Genomic DNA, 23,764 nt, shown 5'->3' with positions numbered 1-23,764 from the left:
TAAAGTAAGCAAAGCAACCCAGCAATGTAATATCTAAAGTTATATTTTTTAGTTGATTACATTTTAAGAAGACCGTGATCTTTCAAATCAGCTATTAATTCTATATATCTTAAACTATAAAACTAAATTGACCAAGTTACACATTGGGTTTTTTCCTTGTTTAGAGCAAGTTAATTAATAATAGACAAGATCATCGCTTTCACTGGAATACAGAAAGACTTCCCCAAATGGAGTGCTCACTATTTTTAAACAATACAATGATCTAAACAGAATGCTGTAGTCTTGTTTAAGATCATGTTTATCTTTAATATTTAGGTGTAAGGCACAATTTATTTATACACTTGAATTTCATTGTCACCTCCTCAACATTTTCACACCCCGTATCAACTTGCCTACAAAATAAAAACACTGTATTTTGATACTGAAAAAAACCATATGTTTTCCAGACAATGATTCTCAGAAGTGTGTAGCCAGAGCTACTCATCCCATTGACTTTGCTTTCCAAGTCCAGAGAGCGGCGTTAGTGAAATTCATACAAATCCTCCAGCCAGAAACTTCTCTGGGGAGATGCAGAGCAGAATCTCCTTTTAGAAAGACATACCAGGGAGATTTTAGAGGTAAGTAATTACAGGTTTGTCTATTCTGCTGCTTCTGTATACCATGCTTACTTCTGTATACCATGCAACATAGATTTCCTGAATCCTCTTCCCCGCCCTGAGAAATCGTATCACCTTCCCAGATCCTTTAAAATTGTTCCAAATAGTTTTACACCAAAAAGCCCTGTGCAGCTGCACTTCTCCCTCAGAGTAAACCTGGTTGCTGACAGCTATGAGAGAAGAGTTAAGACAGATAAAGCTGATGGTTGACATCACCTGGTTCGTGGATCTACCAATGATGTGAATGAACCCTTAAGGATGCAGAATCCACTGAACAACAGCTGGGAAATTATCTCTATTTCCTTCCTGTAAAGATTCTATAGATTCAGTCCCCCCACCAAAAAGAGTGCTCTTCTGACCAGAGACGTTCACAGATACAACCAAAAATCAAAGTTTAAGTAAGTGTCACCATGTATAAGACTCTAATTAAAAGTTTCACTAAATTGATCCAGTGGTGATTTGGGAGCTTTTTACATCTGTCCTTAAAACTTAAGCAAAAAAAACCTTCAGCCCACACAAATGAAGCAACACCCATGAATGCAGAGCTGACGCCAAGTACTGCACTTCAAAAAAACCAGATTCAACCATGCTACAAATTAAGAATGCACCATGCACTTCCATAATTGAAAGCCAGTATTTAGTAATGGTTCTGTTTTACTGATTTATATCTATAAACGAGCGTTTTGGTTTAAGGTCACCATCAGATCTTGCGTTGTCTTTCATGACCTTAGCTAAGACATCAGAGAAAGGAATTTATTAAGAGAACTGATGAAATGATTTTTAAGCGTATTTTAAATTTATTTTTTTTCTTGCAAAGAAACTCCCTCTCTGAATCCAAACTCAATCACAGGCAACAAGTTTCTCTTGCAAGCTTTCCAACCCCCTTTTTAAGTATTTTTGCTCTCACTGTTCCAACTGGCAGCTCATTTCACAACCTCACAACTGTTAAAAGCTTTCTAAACTACAATTTAGGTAAAGTTGTAATCTATTTACACCCACCTGTGAGAGCATTGTTTCCCAGCTTCCACAAGTTTCTTCGTATCTCTAGTATTTATTCCCCTTGCAAAATATATGGTATATATACCAGCTTCCCTTTTCAGCCTTAGTTTTGCTCTAAACAAGCTGAAATTTTATTCTCGCCATACTGATTTTTTTTATTATTACTTTCTCCACTCTGTGTCCCACGATCACCGAACTAGCCCTGCATAAAGGAATTTATATGAAGTCTCAGAATCAGTGCCACAAATACTCTGTTGCACCCACTGAAAATACATCACAACCAGCATAGCCTAAGATCAAATTTGCCTTCTTAGGTGGCAGCATGACAAGACACTCAGATCAAGTGACAGAGTCCCAGCAAGGCTTCCTTTGGAAGTTTTTGTCCTCTTCAGTGACTGCACTGTGCTTTCAGCAGCGCTGCCCCTGAACCTATTAGATGACAACACAGCACATTGGTTTAAATAACCGAAACAGTTAACAAGTCACTAAAACTACCTGCTCTGGTAATGCAGTCATTCCAAGGTCTATTCAGGTTCTCCTGCTCCCCCTCTGTCAACCAGTAAGCTCCTGTCAACTTCACCTAGCAAGCTCCAAGTTGACAGCAGGAGTCCTTGTTCTCTGCAAGTAAACCTGTAACTTTCAATCTTGAGGACGGAATCAGTAGCAAAAGGGGTGAATTTCAATGATACAATCCATCTATGGTTAACCCATGCTGCAACTTGCTTAGTTTTCTACTTAGCATTTCACTTTTCTTCAGTGCCCTGCACACTGATGTAGCAGCCTGGATATTCACCTTCATATTCCATTTCAATTAGTTATCACACTAGCTGTTTTTCACAAGTCCTTCCTGAATCCATAAATTTGGTAAAAGCTAAACATCCATCCTATTCCTAAACTCTGTTTCTTTGAAGAGTCAGCAATCCTGGTCCCCCCATTTGAGATGACTGCTTTTATTACTACAGCTGTAGCTACCTCCATACCCTTATTTCCTTTGTACAGAACCTTGAGGAAAAGCAGCAGGCTACCCTACACTGTTTCAGTGTAAAGATTAATTTAAATTCCGGTTCATGTTTAAATTCTACCATGCCCTCAATACAACAAATGCATTTTTTTATTTACATAGCTGAAGAACCTTTTTCATGCTATTCTGATAGACTTTTTAAGGTTCAAGTCAGCTTGACCTTGCCAGCTCTTGCTTTTTCCTTCATCCCTAGAGTAATAACTAATATTTAACTCTACTGAAGTGATTATTCATCCAATTAAATCTGGAGTGTTTTCCTACAATATTTCACATTAATGAGGATCACATAGGATAAAATTACTTAATTTTAGCAGCTCTCTCGGAATAAACCCCTGGCCTCCACTGTAATCATCTGAACTGTCTCTAAAATGTTACCAACAGCAGTGTTCTCCAAAAGCGTGCCTCTGACAACAATGACCTTAGCACAGAACTTATGAATCAACTTGTGATCTCACAACACAAGTTGATTTTCCAGAAGCAGTTGCTCCACAAAGACCTCATTACGCTTCCATACCAAGTCTAAAATAGCATCACCTCCTGTTAATTCAGTAATAATTTGGTGACTAAATCACTGGGCTAGCAATTCCCAAAATATCTGAGCCATGCCATCACTAGCGGCATTTATTTCCATAATCTCAAAGAAGTTAAATTCTGTAACAATACAATTCCCACTAGCATTTCTCACCATCATGAAAACATGCCACCGACACCAAAATCCTTTTCTAGGAATCTACAAGTCCAACACTACACCAGCAGAACTTCCCATCATCACACCTAAAAATTATTTTGCTCAAGACCAACAAAAAAGAGAAAGGAGTGTTAATGCAACATATTACACAATGCATGATGTCATTCTCTCATCTTTTATTCTTCATATTCTAGTTGGATTATGCATAGTCTTTTTTTCTTTTTAAACGCATCCCCTGCTTCACACTAGGGCTCTAGTCAAAAGATTTTTTGTCTTTTAGATCACCCCAACTGCTGAGACTCATTTATGCATTGCTATAGTCATGTTTACCCAATTTTATACTGTCTTGTGGAGATTAAACCCAAGTATGGAGATTAAACTAAAAGCAGGAGGCAGAAAAGTTGGGAAAGACTCATATGAGGCACTCTCATCCATTACAAAACGCATATCTAAAAAGAAACCCAAAGGAATCAATCCTTCATAAAAAGTCATTCTGTGAGCATCTCCTGAAGATTGGATACTCAATCGCATTTATCACAGTAGCTACTGATCGATAATATTTTGACTTGTCTTTGTCTGCCTCCTCTTTAAAAAAATACTGAGAATTACACTGTCTAATTTTACATCTGAGTATCTTTCTTTTATAGAACACACAATCCACTCCAGCAGAAACTTTGAAGAGTAAGTTCTGCCACCATGAAGACTTATTACACAGGTCTTCTCCAATTCTACTAAAATCCTTTTAGAGAGCAGCTCTGGACCTTGTAATATTACTCTCAGCAGACAACAAGCTCTTCTGTTCTTTTTATTCACCATAGTCTACAGGCCTTAACAAGGAGTCCCTCATTAGAGCGGCCTGCCTTCTTTCTGTGGTTAATCCACCCCTTTACCACAGTCATGGCTACAAAGTATATGCATTGCACTATCAGTTGAGATCAGCAGATCACATTTGCATTCTCAGAGAGCTCTTGCTGACCTTCAAAGCACAGAGAAACTCTCATCTGTGAGACAATCAAATGTTTGGGGCAGGACAAGGAGAAGAGAAGAAACAAGTCTGTCTAAAGCACATTAAAGAGCAGTTTTCCTAGATAAGGAAAGGTCAATACAGAGAAATGCATTTTCTTAAAACGCTCCTATGTTCTTTGACCTTACTATCACTTTCAGTCTTTAAGTTTTCCCACATTTCACCTCACTGTATTCACATGTATCTCCTAGAGTTATGGCTGTTTTAGTAAAAATATAAGATTATTTGTGCATACTAATTATTTTTTTTTATTTACTGAGCAATATGCTATGTTACTAACAAATAACTTGTATTATATCTAAGGAGCTACAAATATGAATACTGTGTGAATTCTGCAGTACTGGTAATAGACTCAAACTAGAATTTTCGTATTTATCACCATTTTATTTATTAAATGCATCTTGATAAGATTCTTCAATAAAATGTCTTAACAAGAGACTAAACTTGCAACAACCTTAAAATTCTGTACTATTACACATGTTCACATACAAGAACAATAACGAGACGGATTTTTTTTTCCTGCCCAAAACACCTCAAATATTAAAACCATCTTCATTCTGCAAGAGTTAGACCTGGACTATCAACAAGTTTTAGTAAAACTATTTACATTTAAGGTATCTAAATACGTATTCTTGCTGATGTTCAGCTGTTAAAACATCACTTGACCAAAAAACAAAAGAGAAGACTTGTCATGGTTTTGGCCGGATTGGCCAATCAGAACGACAGATGACCCTCCCCTTCCCTCTCTCCTCAGAGAGGAGAGGAAGAGATAAGGAGATTTACAAGTTTAGAAAAAGAACTAAACTACTTTAATGAAAATAATAATAAATAAGAAAAGAGTAAATAATAATAGAATAACAAAAATTAAAGGAGAAAAAAAAGTATACAATATATACAAAACTGTATCCAGCTCCCAGGATGACGATCGCGTCACCAGCAGACACAGGGAAAGTCCCAGACTGCAGTCAGCGACGGACAGGAGCTGAATTCCAGAACTAGAGTCAGGAATGCTCGGATCAGGATCAAAGACAGACAAACAGACAGGGTCCTCCTCCAATGTCGGCCATTGAAGAAAGAGCAAGCCAGAGCAGCCTTGCCCCTTTGATCCCTCAGCTTTTATACTGAGCATGATGCAGATGGCATGGAATACCCTGTTGGTCAGTTTTGGGTCACCTGTCCCGTCTGCTCTTCCCTGCAGGTGGGACCCCTCTACGCTTCTCCGCTTCCGACCCTCTAACGGGGCAAGCAGCGAAGTTACCTGACCTTGGTTGTTATAGCAATAAGTATAAGCAAGAGCCTCTGTGCATACCGTTCCCTGGTATAATCAGGTCTTATCACTCAGAGTGAACAGTTTCTGAACAATATGCTGTTAATTTCAGGCTTTAGTCAGTTAGAAGAGGCCCAGCTAAAAAGTAAAATTACTAATCAGAAAATTGGTTCTGTTTTACCTCAAACCAGGACAAGACTGTACTTCCATGGCAACTTAAGCCAGTCTAACAGCTGCCAAGGTCCTACTTTCCTCCTGGTCCTGGTAGAACTAGTGTAAAGGAGGGGGCAAGATTTTGTGCAAGTGTTCATACAACTGCACAGAAAACATATGAATTAAAACTATCCTAGTAAGAGAGTTCTTTCATTTTAACCCAACACCATGATTTGATTCACCACAAACACTGCAAGTAAAAGAAGGAGCACAGAAGTGGGAAGAGGTGACCAGGCTGCAAGAGGAATGTGACACTGCTTCTTGGCACTGCCTTAGGACAACTTAAAAGAATTTTGAAACTTCAGCTCTAGTGCCTGTCTAAACTATTTCTGACAAAATGGTTGCGTCAATCACGGGCATGCAAAGGTGTAACTGACACAGCTCTGCTGGCATAAGCCCGAAGTGCAGTTATACAATCATTGCTTGTCTCACTAAGGGATAGTGCGGTTAAACTGGTAAAGCTATGCCACAAAAACAGTGTACATAACAGCATACTCACACTCCTGTACTGGTGTAAGGGCCCCTACACAGTCATAAGCTATGTCTATGTTTAACTATGCAAGATATTTACAGTACCCAGGAGCATTAATCATGGGCAGGAGTTGCCTGAACCTGAATGCCACTGAGATACTAAACATCAGAACGGGCACAGTGCAAGGGATTCCTGTTTTGGATAATCCAGTTCAGGAAAGCCTAAATGAACAACCAATTTTGCAGGAATGCTAGATGCATTTTCCTTATCTTTTTACACACAGTTCTGTCTGATGCAAACCAACTGAAAAACCTTGCAGATAAATTATGCTTTAATAATCAGTTTGATCTGTACTTTGAATTAGGCATTCTATGAACACACAAACCCATTTGAGGCAGATTCTACAGTCAATTCTGTAAGTCCACCTACCCTACTTCACTTGCTAGTAATTCTATATATAAAGGAATCGCAGGATTCAGCTCATTTTAAATTGAGTATGCTAATTCACTCGCAGTCCCACAGTTTGAAGACATGTAGAAATAGCTCAGAACAGTTACTCTGTACCAGTTTCCCATATGTACACCCTTATTCCAAAGTAGAAGGGCTTACCTAAACACTCTCTGAGCTCTAAGAGTTTCCAGAAAGGCAGCAAATACAACACAGCTCCCATGATTTCCATTTGTATACACTATCTTATTTCACAGTAGCCTTCTGTACTTGAACACATCCTAATATAGCAAAAACTTAAAAAGACTTTCTCACAGTTCACTTTCAGCTAAAAATAAAAAGCAATATATATACATATGGCTTGAACTAAACTGGAACACGGACTAATGCATTTGTGGGTTTGGGGTTTTTTTCTCCCCTTCATTAAACACTGCACAAATGTATTTTAGAATCTGAAGTCACATCACCTTAAACCTTGATTTTCAAAAGTAACTAGACATACGCAATCATTAGTCATTCCTTTCCCAATGAACTGTTGATCTTACTGGCTAATATTGAACAGAAATGATGAAATAATGAACACAAATTAGCTTCCTATGTGTCCTGTGACAACAGACAAAGGTAGACAGGGTAACCCCTATTAACATTCCAACAGAAGAATGATACACAGTACAAGCTCGGCTCTCTTCGATATAAGCATAGCCAAATTGGAATTATACCATATGACTGACTGAGTTTTATGGTGTCAACTAAAGCATGAGTGCCGAATAAAGCTTCTTCTATAGCTAGGGGTATTCACAACATCGCTCTCCTGTGCAAACACTTCGAAGACTAGAGAGGAGCAATCCATGGCCTTAACACAATTCTGTTACAACAAACCAGAAAAACAGACATGGATTCGGTCCTCAAACGACGTTATTTTTGCTGCTTACAGAGGTACTTACTTTAATATGCAGATACCATTTTATGAAATACTCAAGGCACGCACATTGAAGTGCTCCCAATTCAAATATTACAAGTATTAACACTGATATAATCTGAAGGGAAAACATTAGATAAGTCAGTAGTGCAAGTGGACTACATCCCTAGAGTGCCTTATAGAATACTCTTTCTCAAAAGTCACACTCTTTGCTATAAAAGAACTAAATTGCTTATTTTCCTTATCTAAATTGCAGCAAAGTTTTACCTAGTTTGTCAGAAACAAAAAGATAGCCTGCATATTAATGATAAAGTTTAACCAAAAGCATTTTCTCAATTTAATACCAGCAGCAATTATTAGTGTAAAAGTGATGAAGTACAGTAATGAAAACAACCCTTACTGGGATTATGAAACAAGCTAGAAACCACTTAACAGGTAAATAATTTAAGAACTGCACTAAGTATTTAGACTAGTTTAACAAGTTTAATGCAACTGAAAGACCATTAGACAACTCAAGATTGGACTGTTAACCAGCACTTTCTTGCAGTTTATAGTCACACAAATTTACTATGATAAAACGTTAACTTTAAATTTCATACTAAGTAAAGTGAACTAACCTTAAGACTCGTACACTTCATTCCTATTAAAGCCAAACTCCTGGAAACAAGCACAGAAGAATGAATGGGAGACTGGGAAGGTTAAAGGATTGGCTAATTCCTACTATCCCTTAGGTCCACAAAGAGTTGTGGTCAGACAGTACCATCTGGTAGCTGCAGCCTAACCCTTAATCCTAAACTGACTAGCCCGGTCCTGTAACCAGCGACTGCTCTCTTTCCTCAGGTTTTTAAGAGATTACCAAAGACAACCAGATGAGCCTGACTCCAATGGAGACCAAGTTTTTTTTCTGTTTTCACTTACTCCCAAAATCTTCAGGATTCTGTCAACTAATAAGTAGACCATTCACTAGAAATTTGGACTCAAATGGATACACATTAACATGAAAAAATGCCATTAGCTGAACATAGGAACAAGTGATAGATCTTGCTTCCCCTGCACAAATATTCCCCTTACTAATACTTGGCCAATTCATAGGTCTGGTCAAATGATCATTAACATTATATGCTAAGTATTTTGAATCACGGATTTAATAATATTCATAATACTAGTATTTATTAGTATCTACATAATACTGATCTGACAAGTCAATGGATTATATTCACAGAACTTGAAAAACAGTTACATAGTTCAGATAAACAGATGTAAAACTACAAGTAAACTAATAATTCAGGAAGATCACCTTAGAAGTCAGAATAATAAGTAGCTTTCTTAAACCATACTAGTAAATGCATTTTGGTTTGAGACAACTATTCTTTAGTTACCTAAAAAGTGACTTACGGACGAACTCCTTTGAAGGCAAAGATCTACAGATCCATTCTGCATTATTTTCCAGTACAAACTGGAAGATATAACCAAACACACCACAGACAGAATTAAGAAAACCAAAGACGCACAGTAATGGCATTTCAGTATCCCTTTTATATAATTACAGAGAACGGGTCTAAACCTTGCCTTGCTGAAAATCATAGGCATGGCTTGAATACATAGTAGACGAAATTCTTTTTGGCAACATACAAAGGATCTCACAAACCATTATTTTGAAGTTAAGAAGAAATTCACATTTTGGACCAATGCCGCTTAAAGAAGCATTATGGATCCCATATACCTGCTCAATCTTCAGGGTTCCAGCCCAGAACTTGTTCAACCTAAAAACCCTGACAGCTTTGCATCTACCAGAAAAGCCTAGCCTCTGATTTGAAGAGGATTCTTTATTGTCTTACAATAGTGGAAACTTCTGAACTAAAAAGAAAAAGTCTATTTTAAAATTCCTCAATTTGTTTACAATGGAAAGTTTTACCAGGTGGGGCAACAGAGTTGGAGCCCCTGTCCATATGTTTTCTTTCACAAACAGAAAAAACACAGTAATTAAAAAACCAAACTTATACTAGAAATATAGAATCATGTAGGAAGAGACACCTGGGTAGCTTCTAGTCCTACCTCCTGCTCAAAGCGGGTCCAAAGAGAGCAGGCTGCTCAAGAACCTGTCTAGTCGAGTTTTGAACATCTCCAAGGATAGAGATTGCAGTCTCGCTGGTCAATCTGTTGAAATGTTTGACTACTATCATGGTAAATTTTCTCCCCCAGTGTCTAGTCAGAATTTCCCATGTTCCAGCTTGTGTCTGTTGGCTCTCATTCTATCCCTCTGCACTTCTGAGATGAGTCTGGTTCTTCTCCAGAGCCTCTCATTAGGTATTAGAGGATGACAGGGAGATGTCCCTTTGAACAGTTCTCTCAACAACTTCTATTTTCTCACCCTCTCTTTACACATCACGTGCTCCAGCCCCTTAAGCACCTTCACAGTGTCCTGCTGGGCTCACTCCAGTATATCAATGTCCTATACCGGGGAAAGCCCCAAACTGGACACAGTACACCAGATACTGTCTCATAAACACAGAACAGAAGTGAAGAATCACTTCTCACAACACACTGACTACATTCTTGCTAATGCAACCCAGTATGTGGTTACGCTTCTTTGCCACAAGAGCACTGATGAATCATGTTCGACTTGCTCTCCACTAGGTCATGCAGGTCTTTTTCTGCTAGCCTACTTTGTCTCCAGTTGGTCTCCAGTACTCAGTGTGTATGTACTGATGTATGGGGTTATTTCCTCCCAGATGCAGGACTTGGTACCTACCTCTGCTGAACTTCAAAAGGTTTCTGTTAGCTCCTTTGTTTCTCCAGCCTAATAAGATCCCTTCGCATAGTACCTTCACTTCAACACACTGACACACCACCACCACTTCATCATATGCAAGCCATCATACGAACAGTGACTGGTACCAATTCTCTGGTACTATTCCAGGGATGCCCCATCCCTGGAAATGTTCAAGACCAGGCTGGATAGGGCTTTGAGCAATGTGATCTAGTGAGTGATGTCCCTTCCCATGGCAGGGGGTTAGAACTAGATGATCTTTAAGGTCCTTTCTAACCCAAACCATTCTATGATTCTATGATAATAACGTCAGTTTAAAAGTTCTCATCTTTAAGCTTTTTAATTAATTAGGCACTCTCTAGCTTCATTCATCCAAACAGTCCCACTGCACCCGCTACACCTCAACTGAGTTCAATGAGACTCTTCTTACGAATCAAAAGTTAAGCATAAGTACTAGCAGAAAATGAACACTGTTTAAAAAAAAAAATAAATCTGTTGCTGATTCAGGAGCCATAATAGAACACATCTCATTTTTATATATCTGGATTGGTTCTACATGATAAATGGGAAGACAGACAAGCATACACAATTTCCAACAGGCCCTTCTAGTAACACTAAAGCACAATTACTACTATAAGTTTCCATCTCAATGAATTCAACTTCTAGCACCCAAGACTGCCCAAATATAAACAAACCAAAGTAATGAAGTTTTTCTGAGCCTGAAGATTAAATGCTTATGACTTTTCCAACTAGCAAGAAAATCTCAGAGGTGCCACGTAGCATCTTACTACGTACTGACACAAACCACAAGACCACTACAGGCAATAATAAAAGCAAACAGCAGAGCAACTCACTAAAACTCTAAACGCCTAAAAAGGGACACGGTACGTCAGACTACCGTTACCTTTGCCTTCTACCTTTCTCCTGTAAGTGACAAAAACACATAGTGGACTCCAAAACAAATGTCTACTTCCTAACTAGAAATTAAGTACTTCAAATTTCGCCATTAAACTACTGTCTCCGCTTGAAAGCTATTTTGGATTCAAGCAAGTTACAAATTTTAACTGCTACTTCAGATATCTGCTCATGCAGATATTCATATTCCTAACTGCAGTTGAGTTTAATTCATTTCCAGCTCTATCTGGGTTTACCTCCCATGCAGATAAACCCCCTGCCACTTGATATTCCTAAGAGAAGAACATTTTGTGGAAGAGATATCAGCAACTCACTTCGTGCTAGGAGGACGCTGTGTTTCCCAATGTGTTACCTTCAGTACCAGAGTAGTGGTTTCACTCTGACTTACAGATGTCCAGAAAACACCTTACATTTCTACACAATAAAATAAACTGGAGGGTCAATTAAACACTGAATCCTTCAATGCTAGCATAATATGATTTCTTTAAAGTGCCACTCCAATGCTCGATTAAAATATGAAAACAAGTCACACATTGTTTAACATACTAGATGAACTACAACCACTTCTCAGCATCAGTCTTTAAGTGACCACAAGATTTTTCAACATGTTTCTATTCACTGTTAAGTGACAGACAGATTCTTCCTCTCATAAGGCAGTAGCTTATAAACAGAGAGCAGGTAAGGATCTGGCTACCCACTGCAGTATTTCAGTAACTATTCTGAAATAATACCAACTAACCTTCACCAAAGCCTTCTCCCACTTATCAAAAGTGGGATGTTATACTCCCTCCACCTATTTATTGGTTTCTCCATCATGCTGTAGCCTCATGCTTTCATTCAAAATGTTTTGCGGTTTTAGAATTTCAGCCCATAAAACTACCAAGGCAACAGATTAATGAAATGAGAGAACAAGAAGAGAGATAAAGTTGAGCAACCAATGTCTTCCCTAGACTAGGATTTGGAGTATGGTCTGATTTAATGTAGTGCTTACTCATTTTAGAATTTTAATACAAGCATAGTACAGTACCCTTAACACATATTTAACCAAACAAGTTACTACCTACACTAACTTAACAGCTTCATCTTTGTTAAAGATGGAGTACCTCATCTAACTGAGAATTTTAAAGCTTCTTCCCCACACACAAAGCTAAAAAGTTTTATTTAAAGCCTACTTTGGAGGCAACTCCTGACAAAGAAATTGTTGTTAGTTTCATCTATTTAATTCAAGTATTAAAGAGATGCAAAGTTACAAGGATCTCTCTTAAATACACAATATCCCATTTCTTAAGTTAATGTGTAGGGCTTATAATAAAACTAGAAATAACAAAGCAAGTTGAACAAAAACACTTTTGTTGCTCAAGTGTGAAAAGACTTTAAATGCTTTTTCAAAATAGGCAAGAAGCCCCAGACTGAATTTAAAAAAAACCCAAACAACTAAAAATCCTTCATCTCTTATCTGTAAACCAGAGAGCAAGATAAAGTCTAAAATTCCCATTTTCGTGATTTCCCAGAAATGCCATTTAAGTCAAGGAAACAGAAAGTGCTAAGCATACGAAAAGTATATTTAGTCATATGAATAGCAAAGATCCATAGCATCCTTGTCCAAGGATCCATAGATCCTTATCTATAGCAAGGATAAACACACTTTTCACAACGCTTTCTTACTGATAATTCAAATGTGAAATTTGGTGCTTCCAATACATATTTCAAATGCAGAAGGAATTAATTGTGATCCAGCTGCTCCCTTTTAAAAACACTTCTGGTTTCACCACTGTGTTTCAGCCCAAAGGTGAGTACTAGAAGAAGACAGAGAACAAACTTCCTATGTACTTTTTCTAAGCGTGCCTGCCACTTCCTCCAGGCATTTGTGCTTATACTGCACCTGCAAGGAAACAGTGGGCTGCTCTTCATGTTCAGGTGTAGCTCAAAGCAGCAAATCAAGAATAATTTAAGTGCAGACAACATGAGCCACTTTGCCTTCAGAGAAGAACGTAAAACTTCTAAATAACAAATTTAGCATCACCATCTGTGAAAATGTTTGGCTTTTTTTTAAAGAAACAAGGTTTAATAATCCTTTTAGTACACAAATCATGTAGAAAAAAACCCACATTTTTTTCACCTGTGATTTGTAGTATTTAGTTATACCTCCATTCCCCATCTCACTCCATATGTTTTCTTGCGCAGTGGTACTCATGCCATAGCTTAACTGCCTTTGAATGTACAAACATTCACAAAAAACTTTGCTTGCAACTTAGACAACCATCAAGTAATGCTGAAATTTTGCATTCAAGACAGAGGCGTTGGTATATTTTGTAAACAGCAGTTTTACATATTGCTATATCACTATAGCACTCTATGTAGCTTGCTAATGGCAGGAAAAAGACTATCAGACACTATTGTAATTTTAAAATAATTCCCTAATTTTAGTTTCATAAGAAATGTGGTCATATTTCTGGGAAGCTTTAGACAGCTTAAAGGCTATGTCATAATATTATTTGTTTCCAACATTCTGTACTGGGCCCTTCAATGCACAGACTAAACAAACAGAAATAGTGAAAAACGTGCTCACTAGATCCAGCCTTTACAGTAAGAAAATTTAGCACGGATCTCCCCCAAAACCTACTTAAGTAAGGTTTCTTTTTTCCTATATAAAGCAAAGGGAAAGGGTCTTGAAGCCCTTAGACAGCACTTTCAAATAAAGGCTTCTTTGTTCCCACAATATCAGCTGGTTATATGGGGTATAAGGTCTAGATCTTCCAGCTTTGGTATAAAGGTATCCACCTAGAAATTTCTCTTAGTTTACATGGAATTCTGTATTTGCTGTGCAATAGCTTGGGGAAATCAGCCTGGGCTCTGAAGGCAGCTGTAAAGAAAGGCCCTTACATTTTTCTAGGGGCTAGTTCAAGCTGCATAGCAACAATGCTGTTAGCACACTTAATTTAAAAGCACATCAACTACTGCTACCCTAAACACATTTTCCTTAAGTCACTAGTACCTTCCAAAAATTATCATCTTGATTTTTCCTCTGTGAACAGGTCCAGATTTCTAAAACACCAGCTTTAAGAGTTACACGTTCACATTAATATTTCACAAGCACCTAACCTGCAACATCATCCCAAGTAGGACGACAATGACGACACAATCATTAAAACCTATCTGGCTGACGTCCACCAACTCAGATACAGACACAGCAAAAGCTGTACTGATGCAGCCCTGCAAACGCTGCTGTATATTCCCCCAAAAACTGATTGGAACTTGTTTAATGTGCCCCTTAAAGTAGCCAGCTTCTCTTGCTGACCACCACATACCTCAGAACATACTGTTCAGGAAACGGGGTAACATGATTGAAATGAGTGAGGCTTTAAAAGCATCCACCTGAAGGTGAGTAAGCCCTGCAGTGGGATAAAGGAAGTTCTGTATTAAAGTAGCCTAAATAAATAGGGATTTACTTGCAAACCTTTTTAAAAATAATAATAATTGAAGCCACACTCCGCAGCCTCGAGCCCTGGCTGACCAGCGGGGTGGGTTACAGGGGACCTGTGAGACTCTGTACCCCTACCTCAGGCTCTCCGCTCCACCTCACCGCCTCCCGGCCCGCATCGCGCCGACCGGCCTCCCCACGCCGGGCCCGGCCGCACCTGGGCCCTCCCGCGCCGGTGGAGGGAGGCGGGAGAGCGCGGGCCCGGGAACCGGGGGAGCTCCGCACCGGGCAGGCCCCGCCCCGCCGCCTCCGGCCTGGCAGCGGGCACCGGCCGCCGGCGGGGACCCACACCGGGGGCCGGCCTGCCCAGCCTCCTCCCCCCCCGCCACCGCCGCGCTTCCTGGGCCCGGCCCGCCGGCCCCGCTCCCCCTCGGGCCGCCGGCGGCTCCCGCTGGGGGAGGGGCTCCGCGGCCCCCTCCTCCCCCCCCGCTCTCCCGGCGGCTGGCGGGTCCCGTCTCCCCGGGAATCGCCATTCCCCTCCCCGAGGCCGTGGGACGGGCCCACCCCCAGCGCGGGGAGGTGGGGCTGAGGGGGAAGCGGGGTCCCCGCGCAGGCCGGCGGGGCGCCCGCACCTTCCCCCGCTGCCCACACACACACACACACACACACACACACACACACACACACACACACACAGAGACAGACACAGGGGAGGGCGGTGGCAGGCAGGGGAAGAGGCTCTAACCTCCTCGCTCTTCAGCACCTCCTTGAACTCCCGCTTGATCCTTTGCACCGCGATGTTAGCCATCTCCGCAGCCGGCACCCACTCGCCGCCACCTCCGAGCCGGGCCCAGCGAGCTCCGCCGCCGCTCTCGCTGGATAACTCCCGGCCCCACCAAAATGGCGCCGGCGCCGAGCATGCGCGCTAGCGTAGCTGGCCCAGCCGCCGCTGCTCAGGAGGGGCCGCCGTGTGCGCCGAGCGGAGCGGGTACCGGGGCTCCCCGACGGTGGGGGCTGAGTGCTGGTCGGCGGCGGTGACGGTGTGCCCTCCTTCCCTGTCGGCCTTCTCCTCTCCGCTGCCCCCGGGGGAAGGATGATGTCGCTGTCTCCTGAGGAGGCACAGGGGCCCGCCCGCCCCGGGAGACACCTGCCTGCAGCCGCTCGCCGGGCCAGAGCGTGAGGAGAACCGTCTGCGGGCAGGGTCCCGCCGCCGCCCGCCCGCTCGCCCGCCCGCTGCCGCCGGCGGGCCCTGGGGCAGAGCTCTGGCGGTTGTGTTGTCATGGCTCCCGCCGCGGGCAGCGCGGCCCGCCTGGCCTGGGGGGAGGCCTGAGGCACCGGGCCGGGTGATGGGGTGCTCTCGGGAGGCCTGAGGCGGCGGCTGGGCCGGGATGGGGGAGTCCGAGGTGGCAGGGGAAGAGTCTGAGGTGTCCCTGAGGAAACAGCTGGCTGAAGGCGCAGCTGACATGGTTTCTGGTGAAGTCTCTGAGGAAAAACAATCAGGGGGGCTTCACGTGCCTTGAGAATCTGCTCAACCTGCCCGTACAGCAGTTCCCATCTTTTTTTTCTTTTTTTTTCTGGAGAAAACGGCAGTTTCTTACAGATCTCTCCCCTGGCCCAGCTCCTTGCCCTCTTCCCACCCTGGCCCTTCCCTTGGAGACGCTGCTGCCTCCTCCTCCCGCCGGAGAGGACAGGACAGGACAAACTTCCAGGCCGGGCAGGCCCAGGAGCAGGCTACTCTGAGAAGGCAGTGTAAGAACTGTTACTTTTTATGAATTCTGCTACAAGATTTTAAAAGTAGAGTAAAAAGGTGAACCTCAGTCCTGTCTAATGGACTGTTACATTTTATCGCAGAAGCCACAGATGTTGCTCTGTCTAGAAAATTGAAATTGGGTGGCAGTAACCATCCCTGCTAGCCTGAGGTGCGCAAAATAGGGTATGGTATGGAAGAGCGTAGATAGATTTTTCAGAGGGGAACATGAGATGGCATTTACAACTGTTGTTTATTTAGGAACTCGAGGCTTTTAAGACATTAAGGTCTATAGAAAGATTTTATAGTGCCTTCTCCTAATGGTGCAGTGGAGGACAATGTACAACATAGACATTTATCTCAACAAATGTCTGCTTCTGGTATAGCTGTCATCTGCAAGCGCTGCTTATTTATCTCCATTAGTATACACAGCATTTTGACTATTAATATACATAGTGAAGAAAGTATAGGCCCAACTGATAAAAATAAATCTGGAAACTATATACAGATGCATATAGTTCTTTTTTTGTGTGTGTTTTAACTCTTCCTCTGTGGTTTGACTGGAAAAAGTCCATTTTCCTGCAAGCATGTTGTACCATGTGCATCTGTTCATCAGATTAGGTCTTCTTCAGACTGAAACTTGTTTTTAATGCAATAAACAGTGCAGCTTTTCAGATGAGGATTTTAGTACCTTTTTGAGAAGGATCTTTTTGCATTAGGCATGATTTCTTTTTAATGACTTCTCCTGTGATCTTGGGCCTTCATCTTCAGCATAATTTAGATGTCTAAGTCCCACTGATGTGTCTCAAGTTCCTTTTGAGAAGGTAGGCCATGAATTCCCTCTGCCTTAGGCTCTCACCTGTAAAATAAGGGTAATAACTCTTATTTGCCTCTTACAGCTCATAGATGAAAGTTAGGTTTATGGTGTGCTGAGCTCTTTTTGAGTACTATAGACAAAAATTATAAAGGTAGTACATAAAATCTCTGGGTTAAATGCCTCATGTATTTTCAGACGTCTCATAGAAAGAAGCTGAGCTCCTAATATTCAGGTTTTGCTCTGAATGGAGTAGAAAACATGACCTTTATCAAGTGTCAGAATCCTTTGCATTCCTGTGAATATGCTTGTATGTTATAGGTAGTAGACATCCAATAACAGCCACAGTAAAGGGCAATGATTTTGTCTGGTTTGTATCTAGGTTCATTTTCGTGTGCTCATTTGGATTACAAATGTCAGAGTCTGTTACTGCAAAAAGCAAATCAAATTAATATGAATTATTGTATCTCTTTTCCTTAGTCTACTCCTCTCCTTTCCCTTATCCTTAAATAGTCGTCTTTCACTTACCTCACAGCTGCTTCATATTCACCATATAGTGTGTTAATTTTCTCTTTGGTGAAAGATAGATGTAGAAAGGCTTTTTGGGAGGGTAGAACAGAGTAGTAGTGAGTTTTGCCAGGATTAAAATACTGCATAAAAACCAGTACCTTATGTAATCAGCGTGCTAGGGTTATTATTGTATACCTCCTATGCTGTTTTACACTTTACTATAGTTTACCATTTTACAGAAGACTCTGTAGGGTTTTAAGCAAGAACAGGACCATAGACTAGCAGTCTTTGAATAGGTGTTTTGATTTTGTTTTGTTTTGGGTTTTTTTGTGAAATAATAAAATGCTTAGAAAAAATGACAACATAGCCTCTTTGTGTGATTTCAGTGACTTCCATGTCTGACTTCATAATATATTTTATAGTATCTTGTGTCTGTCTTCTGAATTAAGTTCTCATTAGTCTTTTGCCCTTAGAAAAATCCATGCACAAAATGGAAAACTGTAGTCGGTTGAACATAGTCAGCTCACTTTTTAAATTACAAAATTTTGTAGTATATCTGATTTCAGCAGATAGTTCTTTCATTGATCTCATCTTCAATTTAGCCTTATACCAAACAGTTCTTTCAACAGCAGCTTGTATAGACTGGCTGCAACTTTTGCCCGTTGGTGTTGATCATAACTAATAGAGTGGAAGATACAATTCTGGGTATCCACGCATGGTTTAGCATGTTTGTCATATTGCTTTGAAATACTTATGGAAGTGGGAGCAGGACACAGGGTGTATTAAATGAAGTTCAAACTATGTAAGATTACTGCAGGAGGAAAGTTTATAGGATCAGTGCCTATAAAGTAAGATCAGTGATGGTAAGACCTCACCCAAGCTCTCAATATGCAAAGGCTGACAATATTCATTAGCTGATGCTAGGATAAGCAAACATCCTAAACACACTATCATTTCCCGTTTAATATGGGAAATATTATCTATCCTAAAACTTATATACAGGAAAGAGTTACCCACACTTTAATGGAAAAGTGGCTATTGTTCATGCATGAATTGTGCGTGTTGGACTCACTTTCTGTACATGCAGTGCAGTCACCGTGTGCATGGGTCATCTGTCTGAGACTATGGATGCCCCCCAGCCCCAGTATACTGCCTGGGGACTCCAAGGTGCTTATGACAACACTAAGTATGATTAAATTTCTTTTCTTCAAGTTAAGATTCTTGGTGATCTTTTTCTCATTTCCTATTTTCCTAATTTTATTCTGTTCATATCAATAGGATACTTCTCTAGTAGAATTACTCAGAATTTGGAATTACTGAGATCGTTCCCTGTGATTAGAAGAAAATGCCATTTTTGAAACTGTAACTTTTCAGCATGCAACATAATGTTCCTCTGTTGCTGCTTTGTGTCTTGCATAACAAGTCTTCCCCCCTCCTCATCTTGGCCTCTCTAGTTTAGGAAAATCAAAAATGTCAAGCTTGATCTTCTCCCATTGTTGCTGGAGGATTTCTTATTGGAGAGGAGAGCTGTCTCAAGAGATCTGTATATTGATTTCAAACACTTTAGAAACAGGGGTTGAGCCTGTAACATATTTTTAATTCTTATTTTGTTTATTTCATGAGGCATCCATATGAAGATGAACTTTACAGGCTGTATTAGTATTAGAAGGTATGCACTTTGTGTTTAAATGTTCATATACTCATTTATAATAATGCTGTATTTAAAAAAAATCAGCAACAAATTATATTCATAAAACTAGTCTATTTTTAAATTTAACGCTCATTTTCCACCAAACTTACACCTACAGCTCTCTTTCTGTCATCCCAGCTCTTAACAGGGAGGCCTACATGCCGGAAGTTGTCTTTTTTATCTGCATATCATTTAGCACATTTCAGAGACTACGAAAATAAATTTAGCCTGCACGTTTATTGTCTGTCATATTGTGTTCCTGTTGTGGCAGCCTCTGGATGACTCAAATCATTCCGAAGATTAGCTTTATCATAAAAATAACTAACTGGTTGTGCAAGTTGACCGAGTTTTAAGTTGTCATCTTAACTTTCCTGTTCCTCCTAGACGTGTCCACGTCCGGTGGTGTGGCCAGGTGTAAGAGTGCCCTCTCCTGGGTGGAACAGGGCGGACTGGCTTCTTTCCTCGTGTGAGACAGATCCCTCTTGGGGAGCTCTTTGCCTTACAAAGAGCTCATGGCACCGCTGCTGCCTTGCCCAGTCTTTCCTCTCAAAGTGTTGAGGAAGAACTTGTAGGAATTCTGCATGCAGAAATGCTTGAAACGGTAGGACAGAAATTGTTTGGTGTTCCTGGTAGAGAGAGAGGCAGTATTCGCTCATGAAGTCTGCGCTTTCCAAATTGTATTTTTCATGTCATTAGTGGCTTAAACGTATAGGCTTTAAAAAGCAGTAAGTGTAACAACTAAACATCAGAGTCCTCTTAAGTCATTCAGCTTGAATTCATATGATGCAATTCATCTGACTTAGTGGAGTTAGATCAGAAATTAATTCAGCTATTGATTTTACAACAATCAATCTATGGCTCAAACAAGATTTAGCAAAGTTTTCATTAAATAATGCACATGTAGGAATTTTTGGTAGTTTAATAACAACACCCTATTGTTCTTCACTTGTTAAGGGTTTTGATTAGATATTGACAGGAAACCCTGGACTTTTCATTAATTTGGCAATATCTTCTGAATTAATGTTACATCTGAGCCTCATGTTTTTGGTAGGACAACCTAGAAACAAACAGTCCCAATGCTTTTAAGTCTGTTAGCAAAGCATTTTTTTTTTAAACTTCCGCTTCTTTGTGAAGGAGTGATTTTCAACTGGTGGTACATACACCTTGGGGTCTAAGGGGCATTTCGCGTGGGTTCATGAAAGGCAAAAAAAAAGAAGAAAAAAAAAATAGCAGGTTCAGCTGTGAGATGGTTCTTGTAATTCTGTAGGAGGTCCCAAGTTCATTAATATTCTTAATGAGCGGGCATCTACCTTGAAAAATTTGGCATCAGCGAACCAACAAATTGACCACTGGGAACTAAAAGCATTTCTTATAAAGGAAAAGGTGTAAAGCTGTACTCCTTTCTTCCAATTATAAAAAGAAGATAGCAATCTTTTTGAGGGTCTTTTCAAAATTAAAGCGAGCTGGGAAGACAGAGATAGATTTGACAACTTAACGTGGCTATTATTATTAATTTTATAAGTATTAGAGTTATAAAGCAAGAGAGGATTTGGCCAATAATATAAAGCATATAGTCACCACACTACATTGCTGGTATATTGTAGTCCACTCAGAAACATTTTCTACCCTGAGTGAATTATTTGTAGCATTTTAAGCATTTTGTATTACCGTCTATTAATGTAATAACTTATAGTACACTATCAAATCTATGTAACTTTATTTAATTAAATATGGCTGTCTTCTTTTCATAGATAGGTACATAAGGGACTTAGAGCTGCCTTAAAAGAGCAGCTGGACAGCTTTTCCTGACCAGCTGGGCATCATCTTCTCCTCATATCCTTAGGATTTGTGACTCAATAACAATCCCTGCTATTTTAATAACTATAGGGATTGAAATCAGATTCAGGCTGATGCTCAGAAAACCTCCATTTCATAAATGTCATCAGGACTGAAGTATATAGCACCTTGAAGCTGGAAGCTTAAATTTGTTCTTCAGTGCAGTGATAGCCAGGGAAGTACCTAAACGCCATGTATAAGTAAGAGAGAAGACAAAACAGCATTAATATTTTGGAATGATTGCTTGGGGGTGGAGTTAGAGTCTCTCATTAGAAGAGTTGAGTTGAGAATTAGAACTGGAACTGCAAATTATTGTGAAACATTAATTGAATGAATATGGGAATCCAGAATAAATAAAAAAGAAAAACACTTTCTGTTAGAGGAAAAGTAAATGCAGTCACAGCCTAATTGCACAGCATTGGTAGCGGTCTTTAACTGCTAAAGTATTTTCATGTTGCTGATGGTCTAGATAAGCTAACTGCTGGAAAGCTCATTGTGTACAAAGTGGTCCTACGTCACTGCTGTATCTTCTCAGGAGAAAAGGATGTGACTGGACACCTTTTCCTCTTCATGTGTGTAACCTGAGACATAGAGCTGTCAACGCAGGCTGCAAAGAGGTGCATGCAAAATGGGAATCAAAATCCTGCAGGCAACTGCGTTACACAGTACACATGGTTACAACTCGAAAAAAGGTCTCAAGCTATAAGAGAATATGGATTAAAGAAGTATGAATAACCATGGTATAATACAAGAATATATGCAGTAAAATCAGAAATCTACTAGAAGCCAAACCACAGAGAGACCATACTCTAGTATATTTTGCATCATCGATTGTTATGAATCTCTTCAATGATGTCTCTGTTTTGTAAAGCATGGGAGTTTTTAGGGATCCTGAAAGGTGGGAAAATATCATTCCTTTAAGAAAGAAGAAATCTGGAGCTCTTGAATTCAGCTATTATTGCTTGATCTAGCAATTTCAGGATTCTGAGGCTTTTTGAAAATTCTAACTAGAATTTGAACTTATTTCTAATGATGGCCGTCTTAGAATCATCGAATTGTTAGGGTTGGAAGGGACCTTAAAGATCATCTAGTTCCAACGCCCCTGCCATGGGCAGGGCCACCTCCCACTAGATCACATTGCTCAGAACCCCATCCAGCCTGGCCTTCCGGGGATGGGGCTTCCACCACCTCTCTGGGCAAGCTGTTCCAGTGTCTCACCACCCTCATGGTGAAGAACTTCTTCCTAACTTCCAATCTGAATCGACCCATCTCTAGTTTTAATCCATTCCCTCTAGTCCTGTCATTACCTGACATCCTAAAAAGAATGCTAAAGTCTTGCTAAACTACAGTATACTGTGTTATGATGTGCACCAAATCCACAACTGATGGAAGTCTTTTGGAACTGTCTGCAATAAAAATTTACAAAATAGTGAAGTTTTTCAGAGATCATCCAGAAAGAGATCACCCATGACAGATGGGTAATTTATCAAGCTGTATTGCTGTTGATACCATCCTAAAATATCTGCATTTTGGAGACTAGAACAACTTTGTATCAGGAAAAAAACCCACTTTTCTATTGATCTTACAACTACAGTGGAATACTAATTTAAGGCTAAATCATTAAGTCTAAAGCAGCAGTCATTGTTTAGACCATAGTTGTGTAAAAAGTTAATTGAACTGCATTTGAAGTCGTAGAAACCAGTAAGGACTAATTCAAGAATACAAATTAAGAGAAGATGATTTTGTTGTTTTCCTAATCTGATTGTCTCCAGTTTGGCCATGTGGCTAGCAGGAACATAGGATATGGCAAGTTATTAGGGGAGAACATTGAGGATAAAGTCAGGTTAAACAAACAAGACTAGAATGGTGTTCTGTTCATGCATTGAGTAATGTAGTTTCGCTGAATGCAGCAGAGGTAAGCAATTTCTCTGGTGTTTGGATCTCTGTCAGGCACACAAAGTTTCACAGAATAGTATCTAGAAAATCCCTACTCTTCTGTGTGTCTTTCTTTTCAGTGGTAGCATATGCCTATGTTTAGGTGGAAGATCTAGTTTAGGTGTATGGAGTTTCTTGTCTTGTACATTTTCCTCAAGTGAGGGGTGGCAATTATAGCAGTTTCAGTGAAGTATAACCCATCTCATAAAATTCCCTGTTACAGCTTTCCCATCTTCCTGACAGCGTGCAAAAAGATCACATGGTAAACTGGAAGTCATCACCTTTTAAAAGGCCCAGTAGTCTAGACTGTATCTTTCTTTCCCTGATTAGAGGTTAGTCATGCTGTAAGATGTTCAGTCATGCTGTATGATTGTCTCTCAGGATTTTCCAGATCCTAACTCTTAGTCCTATGAATGTTGT

General features: G+C 40.3%; 1 protein-coding gene across 3 annotated transcripts in view; it reads right to left on the bottom strand.

The window, feature by feature from the left end:
• UBE2K (ubiquitin conjugating enzyme E2 K) overlaps positions 1–16,114 on the bottom strand; it is a 38,256-nt gene extending 22,142 nt beyond the window's left edge. The window contains exons 1-2 of one of the 3 annotated variants that reach the window (XM_074587846.1): positions 15,558–16,072; positions 8,324–8,363 (exon numbers count right to left, since the gene is read on the bottom strand). In XM_074587846.1, coding sequence (XP_074443947.1) covers positions 8,324–8,344 — 21 coding nt within the window. In that variant the 5' untranslated portion in view covers positions 8,345–8,363; positions 15,558–16,072. Of the gene's footprint in view, positions 1–8,323; positions 8,364–15,557 lie in introns of all 3 variants that reach the window. The other 2 variants (XM_074587845.1, XM_074587847.1) reach the window with 2 other exon arrangements.
• Between the last annotated feature and the right edge of the window lie 7,650 nt (positions 16,115–23,764).

The sequence above is a fragment of the Larus michahellis genome, chromosome 5, assembly GCF_964199755.1.
Source record: "Larus michahellis chromosome 5, bLarMic1.1, whole genome shotgun sequence".
In the NCBI taxonomy this organism is placed as follows: domain Eukaryota; kingdom Metazoa; phylum Chordata; class Aves; order Charadriiformes; family Laridae; genus Larus; species Larus michahellis.
Note: the sequence above shows the minus strand (reverse complement) of the source record. Positions and strands in the feature narration are given on the sequence as shown.